The sequence below is a fragment of the Callospermophilus lateralis genome, chromosome 13 (assembly GCF_048772815.1).
Source record: "Callospermophilus lateralis isolate mCalLat2 chromosome 13, mCalLat2.hap1, whole genome shotgun sequence".
In the NCBI taxonomy this organism is placed as follows: domain Eukaryota; kingdom Metazoa; phylum Chordata; class Mammalia; order Rodentia; family Sciuridae; genus Callospermophilus; species Callospermophilus lateralis.
In genome coordinates this window covers 84,406,166-84,425,953 of record NC_135317.1, presented here as the reverse complement: position 1 = coordinate 84,425,953, position 19,788 = coordinate 84,406,166, and the positions used below count along the sequence as shown (strand labels likewise).

Sequence of the window (19,788 nt, the reverse complement as noted above, 5' to 3'; positions counted from 1 at the left end):
TTATTTTAAAATGAATGAAAGGAGAGATAGAAATGTTAATATTATATCTGTTATATAAATTTACTTTATAATTGTGTCAGTCAACGTTCTATCACTATAACAAATACAGAGATAAGAAACTTATAAAGAGAAACCTTTTATTTTGATTCACAGTTTGGGTGGTGTCAGTCTATGATCAATTGGCCAGGAAGGCAGACCATGGAAGGCAGAGCATGACAGGAACATGTGGCAGAGCAAAAGTGCTTACTACATAGGCAGGAAGGAAAAGAGAGGTAAGAAGTGAAAGGGTCTGGTGTCAAATTATTCCCTTTAAGGGCACAGACTCAGTGACCTAAAGACCTCCCATTATAACCCCACCTCTTAAAGATCTCCTAATAGCACTACATAATAGCATCTTCTAATAGTACCACAGGCTGGAGACCAACCCTTTAATACATGAACTTTTGGAGGGCATTACAGCAAAAAGACTTTTTCACCAAAAGAAAATAGTTTTGTAAAAAGTTGCAAAACCTAACCTCTTAAACATTGTCATGATTTAGATGTAATGTCCCCCAAAAGCTCACTAGTAAGACAATGCAAGAAGGTCTGGAGGAGAAATGATTGGGTTATAGCTTTAACCTAATCTGTGAATTAGGCCCTGATGGGATTACCTGGGGGTGACTGGATGCAGGTGGTGTGTGGCTGGAGGAAGTGTTTCACTGGAGGTGTGGGTATGGGGTATGTATTTTGTATCTGGAGAGTGAAGTGTCTCTGCTTCCTGATCACCATGTGAGCTGTTTCTCTCTGTCATACTCTTCTACCATGATGATCTGCCTCACCTCAAACCCCAAGGAATGGAGCTGGCCTTCTATGGACTAGGACCTCTGAAACTGTGAGCCTTCAAATAAACTTTTCCTCTCCTAAAATTGTTCTGGTCAGGTCCTTCAGTCACATCAGTGAAATAGCTGATAAAACATTTACCCATTTTCCCCATGTGAGGTTCTTATCTATTTATATAAGGTTTTCTTTTTCCATTATTTGTTTTCTTTTTAGCTCAGTGATGCACTTATTGGCATATTTATATGTGTCACTCTGTTTTACTTTAAGTTCCTTAGGTTAGGAAGCATGATAAATTTTCCTCTACACAGACAATGCCCATCAAACACAAGCATATATAGTTGCCAATATGTGCTTGCACGGAGACAGAGATTATGGAGGAAAAATAACTAAAGGCAATGTTACATGAATGCCATGGAAATGACCACAAGAAGACAAAGAAATCAAGAAGATATAGTTACCAAAAAATTAGAGAATAATATGAACAGGAAATGTTGGTATTGTGGAAGACAGAAGGGAAAGTTCAAAGAGAAAATGTCAGTAGTGTCAACTGCATCAAAAAGACTGAAAAATTCTTATCAGGATAGAATGTTATAGGATGAATTCTGTGCCCCCGAAAAAGTCATGTTTGAATCCTAACCCACAGTAACAATGAATGTGGACTTATTTGAAAATCTATATTTTATAATTATACATATATATATGAATATTTCCTTCAAGTTATGATTATGTTATGTTATAATGAATTAGGTATCTTTATAAAAGAAAGAAGAGGGAGATTTAGAAAAAGAAACAGTGACCCACACTGAAGAAGGCCTTGTGGTCATATAAGGAGTGTTTGAAGTGATGGTGCTGCAATCCAGGGAACTTTAAGGAATTACAACAATAAATTGAGAAAAAGCACTAAAGGATTCTTCCTCATTAGTTATAGAGGTAGAAAAACTCTAGGGATACCTTGACTTGAGACTCCACCATTCTGAGAAAACTTTCTAACTGGTGGTACTTTGTTACAGCAGCACTAAGAAACTAATACATTGAAAAGAACTGAATGAAAGCTGGGTAGAGTGGTGCACACCTGTAATCCCAGGTACTAGGGAAGCTGAAGCAGGAGGATTAAAAGTTTGAACCCAGCCTAAGCAATTCAGTGAGACCCTGTCTCAATATAATATAAAAAGGGCTTGCAGAGGTGGGGCTTGTAGCTTAGTGGTAGAACACACCTGGTTTCATTACCCAATACTGCCCCCAAAAAAGAATAATTAGAAGAACTAAATGATTACAGCACATACTAGAGGCATTTTAAGATAATTGTTTTAGAGGAACAAAGGGAATCAAGCTAAATTACAAATAAATGGGAAAGTGTGTGGGTGATGAAATTAATGCTAAAATTATAGCCCATTATTTAAAAAAATTAAGGATCAAAACAAAAAATGTTTATCCCTCATATTAAATTATTTTAGTTTTACACTAAGTGATTTTACAATGTTGTGATAAAATATATTCCTTTAGATACTACTGGAGTTTTGAGAAAATAATATTCTGAGACAACAATTTAAAATATCTTTTCAAAGTAAAAATTAGTGACCCTGAACTCATAAATTTACTCTTATTTTAGAAATTTCCTTACTCAGTGTATTTTAACCAACATTACGTACATCTATCTTCACAGTCAAGTTCGTATTGACAAGGTATTTTTTTTTCTTTTCAGCCTTCTTTTCTTTTCCTGCTGTGTAATCGAACTCAGATTTTCTTGCAGTCAGCTCTGTGTACAAAGAATCAGGATACAATTTCACTTCATGTTACTAAGGTCAATGGGTAGTTCAATCTTAAAATAACATGAACACTAGACAAATACTTCTGACTAGCTGCATCCAACCTGTAAGCCTGTACTGTGCAGGCTATTACTGCTAGAAGAGGGGTTGAAACAACCAGAGCAACCATTATTTTCTCAAGGATACATTCCAACTGACTTTGAATTTGTTTATGTTTTCTAAAATCACTTTATCAAGGTATGATTGACATATAAAAAGGTACATATTTAATGTATACAACTAGTTTTTATGAATCAAAAAAGGTATCTATTACAAATCTCATTGTAGCAATTTCCTTTACATAGCCAATATTTTTTCTATTCTTTTCTAAAATCAAATGCTGTAACCATTTCAAGATATCATATAAAAATAGTCATCCTTACCCTTCTGTCCCATAAAATAAATCATTGCAATTATCCTGACTTTGGACCGATGCTGAAACAAGACTCAAGATAACAATGGAGAAAAGTATAATTGGCTATTTTGTTCAGCTGTTTGATCATTTTTTGTGTGCATAAAAACATAGCATCATAGCCTTCAAGGAATGTGGACTTTATCTATAAACAATTAAAAATTGTTATTATATGTACCCTAAAGGCATCTTTATCACCTTGGCTTCAAATTAAGTTCTAATCATTTGCATTACAGAGAAAAAGGAAATCTCTACATTACTAAGAAAGTTCCCAAGTAGTTAAAAAGTTTGCTCCTTTAGTTTATTGAAACTATGGTATGGGTTTATTCTCAAACAACAACATTTCTATAAAATTAAATTTTGCAGTATACTTTAAAATTGTTTTTGAGAAGGAATGTGTGAATGATTTTAATTCTCTTAGACTATCTAGTATAGTTTCTGTTGTACAATCAGATGCCTTTTTGTTGATTTGCTTGTATGTTAAATAGGGATATTATTACTAGCGTGATGCTTAACTACTAATAAATAAGATCCTTAATAGAATTAATACTGTAACAATGGAATTAAAAGTAACTATTTCAATGCCATATTGATACAATTTACATCTAATCTCCTAATACCTGATCATGTACCCAGTGTGACATGTACATGTATCTTTTGCTTATTGATTTAAATTAATTAGAGAAAGACGGATAGATTTTTCTTTAATCCAAGGAGAAAATATAAATAAAAGAATATATGTTAAAATTTAAATGTGTGGGAATTTTTAAAAAAAAACATTTTTTTTTAGTTGTAGATGGACACAATATCTTTGTTTTATTTATTTATTTTTTAATGTGGGGACTGAGGATCGAACCCAGTGCCTCACACATTCGAGGCAAACACTCAACCACTAAGCTACAACCCCAGCCCAAATGGATGTGAATTTTAAGGAATCATTTTGAATTTCAATTTCATTTGAACAATGACATATAAACTAACCTAAGTGGTTATCAAAACTCAATAATCAACCATTTACTTTCAGTCACTATGTAATTACACATCATGGCAAGGCATTTGGTTTTCCCAATAAATGTTTACTTCTATCAAATATATTGCTGTACATAATTTATTAAATAATATATATTCTTCTGAATAAAATACAGTATGTAATTATATTCTAATAAAATAATATCATTACACAAGTACAAAATTGTGTCTCAATAAGTTTTCATTAGAGAATGGAAAAGACCAGCTTTAAGAGTGTCTTCTTATTTGAGAATAATACATACTTGGAGTCTGAAAGGTAATAAGCCTAATGTTTAAATGTTCAACTGTGGAATCAGACAGCCTGGTTAAGATCTCAAGTCCCCTGCTGATTTAAGCAATCACTTTAAACTCTCTGCAAATCAGCTTCCCTGTGCAGAGAAGGGGAATGATAAAACTATCTTACAAAGGTTTAAAGATTGAGAAATGTGCCATTCTGCAGAATGTTGTACACTAGGATAAATGCCTCACTCAGCCAGGGAAGAGTTGTTAGAAGCAGCATCTAGTAGAGGGAAAGATAGGGGACCTAATTTTCTCTGAAGCTTTGTGAATCTCTTTGTATAAAATCCAGTACAATTGGGAAAGTTATTAGGGACATAGTATTTTTTTCCTTTAGATGGTTAAATTATTTGAAGAGCTACCAATCTAGTTTTAGAAATGGAGCTAATAAAATAAGTGCAATAAATGTGAATGGAGATATTGTATGTTTTCATTTCTTAACAAGAATGAAAGAAAATCCAAAGTGATTATTCTTCACCTCTGTGCAATTATATGGTGTTTGTAGTGTGTCCCCTTGGAAAGAAGTAAAAACAGTCTTCTAATAAGCAGGAAAGAGAATTCAAGAATGTTCAATGAATGAAAGAGATACTCTAAAATAAATCAGAAAGATGACCTCTATCTTAGGCCATGCTGATATTGTGTGTATTGGGTATTATTTTTCTTGTGATCAAAAAAGAACTAGGGAGTAGTTCTCCTACTTCTAAGAGGAAGGCAATAAAGAAATTGATGATATTATAAGCTCTTTTTATCATAAGGGGAAGATGACCATATGAGTCAGTAAGTGGAAGAATATTTGACCTAAAATCAGAAAATGACAAGTTGTTCACTGTTTGAATTACAGAAAGGATAATGAGCTTAAAGGATAATGGACATGATTCTTTTGCTTTTGCAGCTTTAATTCATACTGTATTTTAATTTGTATGAACCTTGTTCCCAAAGTTGGTTGTGTCCAGGTATAGACAGAAAGCCCAAAGCATGACAACTAGAAAAAAATTGAATAATAAATGACAGAATCTTTATATGTAAATTATACCACTTATATCCTTGATGCTCAAGAAGTGAGTCAAATTGGTTTATCCATCAGAGATAACTACTAGTTTCATTATCAATAATTTATGATGTTTAGGGATGGGGATGTGGCTCAAGCACTACAGGAGTTTTATTAAGAGAGTTGGGGCTGGGGATGTGGCTCAAGCGGTGGCACGCTCGCCTGGCATGCGTGTGGCCTGGGTTCGATCCTCAGCACCACATACAAACAAAGATGTTTTGTCTGCAGAAAACTAAAACATAAATATTAAAAAATTCTCTCTCTCTCTTAAAAAAATTTATGATGTTTAATATCCTGCTCTTTTGAGTATATATTAGGATCAGCATACAGAATATGATGCTTTATTTTCCATCCTTTCTGGGCACAAGAGGCACCAATTTCAGACCATTATGTCAGTTAGCTCATCATACTAAACTTCAGGGATGATGGAAATGCTCTGTATTTGTGCTGTTTAGCATAAAAATCCATATCCATATTTACGCATAGGGTCCTTGATGTGACTGGTGAAAAGGAAGAACTGATTTTAAGACATTTAAAATTTTTTTATTGATGTTTCATTAGCATACAATAAGCAATGTAGCAACAATTTCCATTTTCAATGCTCTGTGTTGCTTGAAGTAGTTCTATATTTCTGAGTAGTATCATTTTTCTTCTGCCTGAATTCTTTCTGTATCAGTTTTTATAGTTTGGATCTAGTGCCATGAATTCCTTCATCTTTTTTATATATAAAAAAGACTTTAAAGTTTTCTTATACACTATTTTTTAACTGTATATAGAATTCTAAGTTGACAGTGCTTTGTTTTCTGCACTTTGAAAGAGCTTGAGAGAGAAATAACTTTCTGAGGAAAACAGAAGCCAGGGAATTTCATCATCACTAGGCTTGCCATGCAGGAATTATTAAGCAAGCTTTTTGAAGTTTAAACAAAATTCTGCTAATTATTAACTTAAAAAATATGAAGTACAAAGCTGGATGGCATACTTATATTTATTATTTAATGTGTAGCCATGTTCATAACCTCCAGTAATGTAATGGTGGTGTGTAGAGCAAATTTCATCTCTAACATAAATGTTAAAAGTCAAAACTATTGAGAGCAACTATCACTACAATAAATGTTAAAGTACACAAACAGATGTAACTTCTGAAATCAAAATCATACAATGTGTTCATGGGGGTGGGGACAAAAATATAGGGTTCTTGCATGTGATTAAAGTGAAGTTCTTACAAGCTTAAAATAGCCTGTGTAAGTATGTGTTATGTAATAGTTGTGTTACCCACAAAGTAAAACCCTACAATAGTTTCAAAAACCTGGAAGGAAAGAATTCAAAACATACTACCCTCATCAAACTACAAAAGAGGACACCAAGAGAAGAAGGCAAAAACAAATGATCTACACAACAACCAGAAAACAAAGTCAGAATGGTAGCAGCAAGTCCTCACCAATTAACAGTTACCTTGAATGTAAGAGGGTTAAATTCTACAATCACAAACATAGAGTGGCTTAATGGATAAGAAAAAGGACACAACTATAAGCTTTATACAAGACACTTCACATTTAAGAGTACATATAGATTGAGTATAAATGCCACATTTTTAAAATTCATTCATCTATTGAAGGGCATCTAGGTTGGTTACACATTCTAGCTATTGTGAATTGTGTTGCTATAAACATTGAAAGTAAAGGAATGAAAATAGGTATTCCATACCAATGAAAACCAAAGGAGATAGGGAGTATAGACATCATATAAAATAGACTGTCAGAAAGATCAAGAACATTACTTATGATTAAGGGGTCAATTCATCAAGAGAATATAACAATTGTAAGCATACACCCATATAAGATCTGAGTGCCTAAGTATATAATGCGATTATTGAATGACCAGAATGGAGAGATAAATTGTAGAATGTAATAGTAGAGAATATCAAGACCCCACTCTCAATAATGAATGTGTTATCTAGACAGAAAACAAATAAGGAAAAATTGGATTTGAATTCCATTGCAGCTCAAATAGGTCTGACAGCCACATGCCAAAAATTATATCCAAAGCAACAGAATTCACTTTATTCTCAAGTACATTCAAAACATTCTCTAGGATAGATCATATTTTAGGTCATAAAACAAATATTAAGAGGATTTAAAACATAACAGTTATCTTTTAAAAAGAAAATGGCATGAAGCTAGACATCAATAACATGGAAAATTCACAAATATGTGGAAATACAACATTCTCAGAAACAATCATGAGTTAGAGAAATAAAAAAAATATCTTGAGACAAATAAAAACGGAAAGATAACATGCCAAAACTTATGTGGTATAGCAAAAGTGGTTCTAAGAGGGAAAATCATGGCAAAATAGGCTTGTATTTTTTTTTAAAGAGCTCAAAATCTCATGTTGCACCTCAAGAAACTAGGGGAAGAAAAGTCAGAGTCCAAACTTAGAATAAGGAAGGAAACAAATGCAGAGAAAGCATTTGATAAAATACAGCATTGCTTTATGTTCAAAACACTAGAAAAACTAGGGATATCAGGAACATACCTCACCATTGTAAAGGCTATCTATGCTAAGCTCCAAGCCAACATCATGCTAAATGGAGAAAAATTGAAAGCATTCCCTCTAAAAACTGGAACAAGACAGGAATGCTCTCTGTCACAACTTCTACTTAACTTATTTATTGAAACTTTAGCCAGAGCAATCAGACAGATAAAAGAAGTTAAAGGGATAGATAAGAAAAAAAGAACTCAAACTATGACTGTTTGCAGACAATATGATTCTATAACTAGAAGACCCAAAACATTCCACAAGAAATCTCCTAGAACTAATAAATGAATTCAGCAAAGTAGCTGGATATAAAATCAACACCCATAAATCAAAGGCATTTCTGTACATCAGTGACAAATACTCTGAAACAGAAACTAGGAAAAACACCATTTAAAATAGCCTCAATAAAATAAAATACTTGGGAATAAACTTAACAAAAGAGGTGAAAGACTTGTACAATGAAAACTACAGCATGCTAAAGAAAAAATTAAAGAAGACTTTAGAAAATGGAAAGATCTACCTTGTTCTTGCATAGGCAGAATTAATATTGTCAAAATAATCAAACTATCAAAAGCACTACATAGATTCAATGAAAATCCCAATCAAAATCCCAATGACATTCCTCATAGAAATAGAAAAAGCAATCATGAAATACACCGGGAAAAATAAGAGACCCAGAATAGCTAAAGCAATCCTTAGCAAGAAGAGTGAAGCTGGTGGCATTACTATTCCAGTCCTTAAACTGTACTAGAGAGCAATAGTAACAAAAACAGCATAGTATTGGCATCAAAATCGACCTGTAGTCCAATGATGCAGAATAGAAGACACAGAGAATAACCCATACAACTACAGTTAATTTTTATTAGACAAAGGCACCAAAAAAGTGCATTGGAGAAAAGATAGCCTCTTCAACAAATGGTGTGGGGAAAACTGGAAATCCATATGCAACAAAATTAAATTAAACCTCTATCTCTCACCATGCACAAAACTCAAAGTGGATCAAGGACCTAGGAATAAACCAGAGACTTTGTGCCTAGTGGAAGAAAAAGTAGGTCCAAATCTCCATGATGTCGGATCAGATGCCAACTTCTTTAATAAAACTCCTATAGCACAAGAATTAATATCTAGAATCAATAAATGAGATGGATTCAAACTAAAGAGCTTCCTCTCAGCAAAGGAAACAATCAGTGAGGTGAATAGAGAGCCTACAGAATGGGAGCAAATCTTTACCACAAGAACATCAGATAGAGCACTAATCTCTAGAATATATAAAGCACTCAAAATCCTTAACACTGAAAAATAAGTAACCCAGCCAATAAATGGGCCAAGGAACTGAACAGACACTTCTCAGAAGAAGATATACAATCCATCAATAAACATATGAGAAAATGCTCAACATCCCTAGCAATTAGAGAAATGCAAATCAAAATGTACTCTAAGATTTCATTTCACTCCAGTCAGAATGGCAGCTATTAAGAATACAAACAACAATAAATATTGGGGAGGATATGGGGAGAGAGGCACACTCATACATTGCTAATGGGACTGCAAATTGGTGCAGCCAATATGGAAAGCAGTATGGAGAATCCTTGTAAAACTGGGAATGGAACCACCATTTGACCCAGCTATCCCTCTCCTCAGTCTATACCCAAAGAACTTAAAAACAGCATACTACAGGGACACAGCCATATCAATGTTTATAGCTGCACAATTCATAATAGCTAAATTGTGGAACCAATCCAGATGCCCTTCAATAGATGAATGAATAAAGGAAAATGTGACATATATACACATTGGAATATTACTCAGCAATAAAAGAGAATAAAATCATGGCATTTGCAGGTAAATGGATGGAGTTAGAGAATCTAATGCTAAGTGAAGTAAGCCAATCCCAGAAAACCAAAGACAGGATGTTTTCTTTGATATGAGGATGCTAACTCATAATGGCCATAAGGTGGGGAGCATGGGAGGAATGGAGGACCTTTAGATAGGGCAAAGAAGAGGGAGGCAAAAGGAGGGGGCAAGGAGGTAGGAATGATGGTGGAATGAACTAGACATCATTACCCTAAGTATGTGTATAAAGATACCAATGGTGTAAAAACACTTTGTGTACAGTGACTTGAAAAATTGTACTCTATGTGCAATATGAAATGAGTTGCATTCTGTCATCGGTATAACAAATTAGAATAAATAAATAATTTAATTTAAAAAGTATGGAATATATGACAATAGATATGGAAAACAATAGAAAATATAAAAAGATAAACAATTAACAATGCTTAAATAGGAAATGAAACAAAGAGAGAAGACTCAAATATATAAAGTCAGATATGAAAAGGGGGCATTACAACTGATTACAGAGAAATATAAAAGGTTATAAGAGGTCATAAGTACAATTATATATCCAACAGTTTGGATAACCTAAGCCATGGGTATATCCCAAACACACGAAACCTAAGAATACTGAATCATTAAGTAAAATAACTAAGGAAAATATGAAGAGATCAGAAGTGACTAGGAGATGGAATCAATAATTTAAAAGTATCCCACTAAAAAAAAAAATTCTGATGGATTCACAGCTGAATTTTACTAAGTGTCTAAAGAAGAATACTAATTCTTCTCAAACTCCAAGCAATTGAAGAAAAGGGGAATTTAAAAACTCATTTTCCAAGGCCAGCATGACCCTGATACTAAAACCATACAGAAAATGTAAGATCATATGCCAGAATCACTGATGAACATATATACATATATGTAAATCTTCAGTGAAATACTACCAAACTGAATTTAACAACACATTAAAGAATTATTCACCATGATCATGTATGATTAATTATAATATACAAGGATGACAAGAATGCAATATATCACATTAATCAAATAAAGGCCAAAATATCACACTATCATCTTAAAAGAGGCAAAGTTTTTGACAAAATTCATTATTCTTTAATAATAAAATCTTTTAATACATTAGCTATAGAAGGAATTTATGGGACAAACCTAACAGCTAACACCATGCTAAATGATGAAAAGTTGAAAACTTTTTCTCTAAGATCAGTGACAAGAAAAAGCACATTTATTTGCACCATTTGTTTTCTACATAGTGCTGGAGGTTCTTGATGGAGCAAGAAAGAAATAAAAGGCATCCCAATTGGAAAGGAAGAAGTGAAATTGTCTCTTGCTGGCGTTATCTATTATAAAGAAAACCCTAAAAACTCTGCCTAGAATTTGTTAGAAATGATAAGTTCTGTTAAGTTTCAGAATGTAAAATCAACACAGGAAAATCAGGAATTTTATATAATAGGAAAGAGTTGTCTGGGAAAAAAATGTTAAACAAGCAATCCCATTTGTAACAGTAAAAAAAAAAAAAAACATATCAAATTAAATCATAAATTTAATCAAAAAGTAAAAAATAACATGAAACCATAAAACACTGATGTATGAGATTGATGAAAACATGAATAAATGGAAATTTATCACATGCTCATAAATTAGAAAAATTAATATTGTTAAAATGTTCAAACTATTCAAACCAATCTACTGATATAATACTACATCGATTAACATTCTACAGGAAATTTTCACAGAAATACAAAAAGAATCTTAACATTTTTATGAAGTCATAAAAATATTCCAAATAGCCAAAGTATTCTTGAACAAAAAGAACAAAGTTGGAAGCATCATATTCCCTGATCTTAAAATACGCTACATAAAAATTTTAAATCAAACTTCATGGTACTTGCATAAAACCAAACATACAGACTAATGAAAATGGGGAGAAAGACCAGAAATAAACTAACATTTATGATCCATTGATTTTTGACAAAGGTTTCAAGAACACAATGGACAAAAGACAGTCCCAATAAACCATGCTGGAAAAACTGGATATTCACATTCAGAAGAATGAATTAGGATCCTTGCAAGATATACAATAATCAACATAAAATGTTTCAAGACTTAAATATGTCATCTGTAACTATAAAATTGCTTGAAGAAAATATAGGAGAAAAAGATTCAAAACATTAGTCTAGGCAATATTTTTCTGGTTATGACCTCTGAATCCTAGACAATGAGAGTGAAGGTAGACATATGGGAGTCTAACAAACAAAAAATCTACACAGCTAAGAAAACAATTAATGGAGTTGAATAGACAACATACAAATGAAAGAAAATATTTGCCAACCATTTGAAAAAGGGTTAGCAACCAAAATACATCTTTTGTCAGTTTTTTCAGTGGTTTTTAGTTGTTCCAAGTAGAATGGTGAACCTAGTCCCTATGTTGTATGTTGGCAAGAAGTAAAAAACTGGATTTTTCATTAAATTTTATTTTAGTTAATTTATATTTAAATAGTAAAAAGTGGTTTGACACTGCCATTATGAACACTAATTAAGAAGTGAGAGCTACCAATTGCCTATCTCATACTAATAGAAAAAATATTTCTATGCAGTGATTAGTTTCAGGAGGCACCAGAGGCATAGAATATTTTCCTTCAAAATATGTCTTTAGGACTTTAATTTATAAAGAGTCTTAATGTATTGAAAATTTCATAGTATATTTAATTATTACCTATTACTTTTAGTAACTATGCTGTAATTGGAGAAGATCAGGAGATTTTTATATGCAACATATAAGTTGGAGAGACCTCCTAAGACTACAAACCTGGACAAAAATAGGTATGAAATTAAATATTTGTATTAAAGTATTGACAAAGAGAAAAGACATTATAAAAATAAGAAACATAATATGCATTTTAATTATATGATAAATTCTATGATACTTTTAATTTTTATATTGTTTGGATGAATGCTCAATTATTTCTTCATATGACCCAATTTAACAATATTTTTTCAATGTAGATAAAATAGAAAAATTATCCAGACTTTCCTCTAGTATGTTTCATTAAAATTTTGTTACTTTTTATTGAAATACTGTAAAAATCACTACAGGTTCACCACTCATGATTTACAATGTCAATAAATTTTTAGGATTGTTATGAAATTTTAGAAAAAATTCTGGCAAGTGTCCTTGATATAATGAATAGCAAAATTTTAGGGCTTTGTAAGAGTTCTTGTGATATGGTTAATCTCAAATTCCCTCTGAATTGAGACATTTAAACTAGTTTGTTGTCAATGTTCTCATTTTGAAGACATGAGTTTATGGTAACTTCGTTGATATCAATATGTTATTCATGATAGGAATAAACTTCCATTCTTACTAGGAATCAATGAAAATGAATGATCTTCTTAAAATCCTCTTAAAATTTTAAAATTCAGTGAGATTTAAAAAATCATATTTATCCTTCAATACCCATAAATATCTTGTGCCAGGCAATCTGGAATATTCATATATTCTATATCTTTAGACCTTATTTACATCTATGTGTCATAACATCAACTGATTTGGCTCAGGTATAGTAGAAGTATTCCTAGAAGTTGTTCTTACACTTGAATGGCCATTTCCAAACCATATACAATCGTGACGGCTTAAACTAACACCATCCTGTGTATGGCTTCTTAGTTGCATCCTTCAAATGCCTCCCTAAAGTCAGCAGATTTAGCTGAAGTATAAGAAAGAGGAAATGCGAGTAGAACAAGGCAGTAACATATTCTCTTGCAATTCAAACATCTTTTCAATTTTATTAAAAAAGCCTAATACTATGTATAAACACTCCGAAAGTCCCTCTCAGGACCTTGATGGTGTCCTTTCAAATAAGGAATACTGAAGATTAAATTTTACTAGCTTCAGAGAAAACTAAGCTCTAACCATAATTATCAGTTTTCCTCTTTTCTTCACATTGTGATTCTGTATAATTTTTGTGTTAAGAATTTACTAAATAATCTGCTTTATTCATATTCATTACTCTTAGTCCTTTTCATCCATCCTTTGAGTACATGTCACATTTATTTTCATAGTTAGAATTAGCAAAGATACCTTATTTTCTACAAAATTATTTTTTTAATGTTAAATTAAAACCTATTCTTTTTCAAAGCCCCTCTTACTTTTTCTACAACTTCCTTGTGCAAATCCAATGCTCCAATGTTGGTCTTCACTTTCATTGTAGAATAGTCTCTGCTTTCCTACACTTCAGGTCTCTGCTCAGGTTTGTTCTTTTAAATTACCATGTAATATGCAAATATTCTTGAGACTATCCTCAGACAAAGCCCAGTGTTAGTTCTCCTTCTTCAAAACTCCTATGTTTTTCTTACCATAACAGTCTTTTCTTGCTTAGTTCCATTTTTTAAAAATATGGAGCGTTCCTCTAACACAAATTTTATTTATAAATCTTATACATTTTGATAAAATTTCATGTTATATGTATGAATTCTACACATTTGCTTAGAATGTGCCAACATGAACATTGACAATAAATTGGGTATTCTGGGGCCTAATTTTAGTATTAATAGTTAACTGATATCTGCTCTTCTTAAAGGTAATCTAATATTATATAATAAATTTTATTGTTAAATAATATGTTGCTAATTTTCATGTGTTCTTCTAAATATCTTTATAATAATTATTTTTTAAAGAACTGAAGCATAAATTCTAAACCAAACCACTCAACTAGTACCTTAGGAATCAGTCTTTGAAAAAAAAAAAAAAAACTCTAGAAAAAATAATACAACTAAAAGATATGAAAAAGAATGACCATGAGATACTTTTAACTAAGAAAATTTGACCAATAAACAGGAAGATAAACTACTAGGGCAGGAATAATACCTTCTGTGGTTATCTCCAAAGATGTTAGGAATTCTAGTGTTAAATCTTGACCAAGGTAAGCATGAGATGGAGTAGCTAGTGATTTATAATTTGCTACATAAAGTTCAAAACTCCCCTGGAGATACCCTTTAGAAGCTTATCTAAATTATCTAAGAATATATAGATTTATAGTATAATTAGTTACACAGACAAGTTTTAAGAATGTAATCAGAGGGATATATACTGCAAAACCAATGCTAAATTTAATAAGATCCTTATATACAAGAAAAACATTAGAACCCTATGTAATTTAATAAAAATGGAAAAAATAAATATAATATGTAATATTATTTTAAAAAATCTCCTGCTACCTAAGATAAATAATTAAAAATATATATACATAACCCACATTTTAAAAATTAAAAATCATTACTGAGGAGATGAAAGAAGACTTAAATACATAAAGAGGCATACCATGTTCATGAAAGGGAATAATTAATATTTTAATAATATGAATCTCTTAGCTATATACATATTACACTCAGTCTCAATCAAATCCCAGCAGAATTTTTATAGAAATCAACAAGGTGATATCAAAAGTAAAATAAAATGGAAAATAGCTAGACAAGGCAAAAGTAGTTTTTAAAATAATGTACTTATATATTATTGCTTCTGTAAAAGAATTCTATTAACTTGTAAATTCAAACAACACTAAGTTTTTATCTTAAAATTCCAAATTTCAAAAATATGCCATGTATATACTGAGTTAAAATTAAGATGTTGTAAGAGGTGCATCCCTTTCTGAATGGTTCAGGGAAGAATCAATTTTCTTGTCATTTCCAGTTTCCAGAGGCTTTCTCCTCTGTTTGGTTTATGTCCCCTTCCTCCATTTTCAAAGTCAAAACATTGAACTTCTATCTGACCCTTTTCCACAGTAACATAACTCCTTCTCTTTTCTTTCCACAAATTATCTTGAATTCACCCAGATGATCCAGAATACTCTCCATATTTCAAGATCAAAATAATATCTCTAAAGTTCCTTTTACCATTTAAATTAATATATCATAGTGGGAGATTAACATATCCTTTCTAATAAAATAAACAGACACAAATGTACTAAAAATACATGATTTACAGAGAGATCACAAACAATATATTAGTATAGGTAGCATACAAACCATATAATGGGCCATAAAGAAAAACTCATCAAATTTGAAAATACTGTAATTATTTACAGAATGTTTTCTGATCCAAGAAAATTAAATAAATCAATTTGAAAGATAACTAGAAATCCTACTTTCCCAGAATTTGACACTTCAGGGGAAATTTTAGAAGAGATAGAGAGGGAGGGGAACTCTAAGTTTTGTTATGTGAAGATTTGGATGATATTGACCTCAGTTACCTAATTTATAATTTATATTATATATTACATAATTAATATAATATGCAGTATAGCAGTTCATTACTGGAACAATTAGATATCCAAGTTTTTAAAATGTATCTGGAGTCCTCATTACACTCCCCACAAAAATCAATAGCAGCTATGCTAAAGAAGAATTCCTACAATTCAACAAGAAAAAAGAGACAACTAAAAAAATCAAAAACCAAAAAACACCAAAGTCTTGAATAGACACTTCACCAAGAGGACATTTAAATGACTAATTGCCTATATGAAAGCTATTCAACTTCATTAGTCATCAGGAAAATTCATGTTAAAACCATAGAGAATTGTTGCTTTATGGTCACTAAAAAGGCTAAAATTATAAAGATTGAATGAGGGAAATGTCAGTTGGTATAACCAGTTTGGAAAACTGTCTGATATTACCTACCACACCTAAACATAAGTTGTGGCCTAATGGGCCACTCCTAACTACATACTCCCTAGAAATGTGGACACAAATTTGCCCAAACCCATATAATTTAATGTTCATAGCAACACTATTTCTGTTAGCTCCAAACTAGAATCTACTCACAGACCCAATAACAAACACACTGATAAATTAAAAATGGTGAATATTTCAAACAATGGATATTATATGGAATTAAGAATTAACAATTTGCAACTATATCCAACAATGTAGTTGACTATCCCAAATATTGTGAAAGACTAAACACAAGAGTGAATATCTTCTTTTCCATTTATATAAAGTACAAAAAACAGGTAAATATATCCCATGTTCTTAGAGATCCTGATAGTGTTCACCCCATATGGAGGTCCAGGAGGACAGAGGGAAAGGGGCACTGACTGAAAGACAGTATTGAAGTTTTAGGGAGATAGTGAAATTCAGTGATTTGACCTTGATGGTGGTTGTGTGTCTTCACATTAATATTCAGTAAATCATTTGCTTTTATTCTCTTTATGCATATTATACTTCACTATCAAGTTCTTAAAAATTTTCAATTTTTCTTGAATGATTAAACTCATTTATGTCAGAGTGAACCAGTTGCTTCACACATGCATATTAAAAGTCTTAAAGACTGATTTCACAAATTGCTGGTAAAGCAAGCTCCCCTTATCAGACAGGACTATGTTGTTTGCTTATGTTGTCTGGGAGTTGATTGAGAAACCACTGCCTCAACTGAAGTTCTGTAAATGGTTTTAAAAAGACATTATTCCATTACTTCCTGTTCCGTGGTTTACATGCAATAGAACTGAACAGAGTTGTATTACTGGAGAGTTTATGAAATCCCAGTGGGTGATAACCCCCTGCTGCTTCTACATTCCAGGAGACCTGAGCTTGTTCCAATAGAGAACATGCCTTCATTTACCAGAACAAATCAAAGAGAGATCACAGCATTAGCATTCAGTGGGAGTGCAGTAAGAATCTGGATCAAGTTCTAGTGCTGCTAGGATTAGTAGGATTGTTTGTTTTTTTTCTCCTCGTTTGCTTTGCGAAAGTTTCTGATGGGTGGAGCATCCAGTAACCCCTATTTCCCAAGCTCTTTCAACTTCCTTTAGAAGCAAGTACTTTCCTGTCCTGATTGCGATTTTTAGCAGAGGTGAACTGGACCCTGTGAGCACTCTCAGCTAATAAATGTGCCCTTAAAAGATGCAAAACATGAGGTTGCCTGCAAAGATTATTTGGTTGATATTATGGACTGTTTGTACAGCAGAAGGTAAGATGAAAACAAAAAAGCTTTTTCCTCATAAGTGTATTAGGAAACATTTGCTGATGTTATTTTTCCACATAATTAAAATTTAGTCTAGAAAATATGATTTAATTAGTAGTTTGTAGCTCAGTGTTTGGCTTTTGACATTTTATACGTTAAAAATGGAATTACCTGGGCTGGGGCTGTAGCTCAGTGGTAAAGTGCTTGCCTGGCATGTGTGAGGCACTGGGTTCAATCCTCAGCACCACATAAAAACAAATAAAGATACTGTGTGTTCATCTACAACTAAATAAATATTTTTAAAAAATGTAATTACCTTATTTGAATGGCATACCTGACTATTCACAATTTTATTTAATGTATAATTTAAGAAACTATTTCAATCTGGTATGATCATTTTCCATGTAATTAACATAAGATACAATCTACTCTTTTTGTTTAGAAGTTTCATCAGTATGCTTTATGTGAAAGTAGTAAGAGATATGTGCATATATACATAATCAAAGAAAGCCTTCAAATCATATAATGATTTGATTTATTTCAGATATGATTTTTAACTCTTTCTAAAAATTAATAATTTAAAAATGATATTGCCATGGCCTTAAAAGTCTCGTAGAAAAACATTACTTGTATTATTAGAATGAGAAGAACATATCAGTTTGAAACACAATTGAATATACAATATTTGTAGCATTTAACTTTTTCATTTGGTTTCTTTTTTCTTAGGGTTATCTATAAGGTATATTCTCTGAGAACAGTCTTTTGGATTAGTAAATGTGAGCACTAAGATTTTTTTCTAATATTAGCAAAACAAATTATGAATTTATAATCAAATTTTTAAAAAATTATTTTTAGTTGTAGATGAAAACAATATCTTTATTCATTTATTTTTATGTCGTGATGAGACTCGAACCTAGTGCCTCATTCGTGCGAGGCAAGTGCTTTACCACTGAGCCCCAGCTCCAGCCCCTATAATTAAATTTAATTCCACCTATAATTACCAATAGATTAAAATTTTTATCCTCAGGGAAGTTTGCTTTCCTAATTCATGATAGGTAACTAGATATGTGATAGGTATCTGAGCAACATTACAGTGTCAATTGAAAAACATATCATTCATAATCTCCCCAAACTTTTTACTTATTCAAAACATTTTGATTGAGTGCCTACAATATAGTATCTAGCCCCTGAAGAGTATTAGCAAATTAAGAGTATTAGCAAATGTTACAGAACTTTTCTCCTTGGAGGTTTTCCAATCTAGAAAATAAATTCAGATTTTTTTTCAGTTATGTTTTTCAGGAATTTTTTAAAAATTATTTAAAATTTATTTGAAGTTATTTAAAAAGTTATTTCAGTTATGTTCTTTAGGAAAATTTTTAAAAAGTTAATATGTTTTCAAATATTGTACCCTTTTTTAAAGTTATATATTCTAATATGTTATTGCTTATTAGCTCATAAACCTTATATCCAGCCACTTTTTTTCCCCCTCAATACTGGGGATTAAACTCAAGGTCTTTCATACAGTGCAAAGAAAGTACTCTACCAGAGTTACATCCCTACCCATATCTAGTGATTTAAAAAAAAAAAAAAAAAAAAAAAAACTTTATGTATTTATGTGCTTATTTATTTATTTACTTATTTTATGTTTTTATTAGTGCATTCATTGTGGTATTTTCATAAAAGTACATATTTTCATAAAAGTACAATTTGGCTACTTTTAAAACCATGCAGATATCAGTTTCTTGCACATATAAATACAATAATTGGAATTTGAAAATAAAGTATTATTGCATTTGCAAAAAGGTCTAAAAGAATGTGAATATTACCAATTGTAGCAAACTTTCTTTTCCCTTAAGTAAATGTTTTTGTCTTTTCTTATTTTATGGGAATGCTTTTAATGTTTTACATAACATACTGTTTGCTGAAGTTTTATGTAGATATCATTTACAATGTAAGGAAGATTTATTTTATTTTTTATAACGAATTTTTCATTAAGACCAAGTTAAATTGAGTTGTTTAAATGATTACAAAGTGGAATTTGAAATATTATTAA

At 31.5% G+C, this 19,788-nt stretch overlaps 1 protein-coding gene across 2 annotated transcripts in view; it reads left to right on the top strand.

Moving 5' to 3' along the window:
• Positions 1–17,598: 17,598 nt before the first annotated feature.
• The window catches only part of LOC143412221 (complement factor H-like), an 80,750-nt gene continuing 78,560 nt past the window's right edge, over positions 17,599–19,788 (top strand). For both annotated transcript variants that reach the window (XM_077110706.1, XM_077110705.1), the window contains exon 1: positions 17,599–17,741. In XM_077110706.1, the coding sequence (XP_076966821.1) occupies positions 17,675–17,741 (67 nt within the window). In that variant the 5' untranslated portion in view covers positions 17,599–17,674. The remainder of the gene's footprint in view (positions 17,742–19,788) is intronic.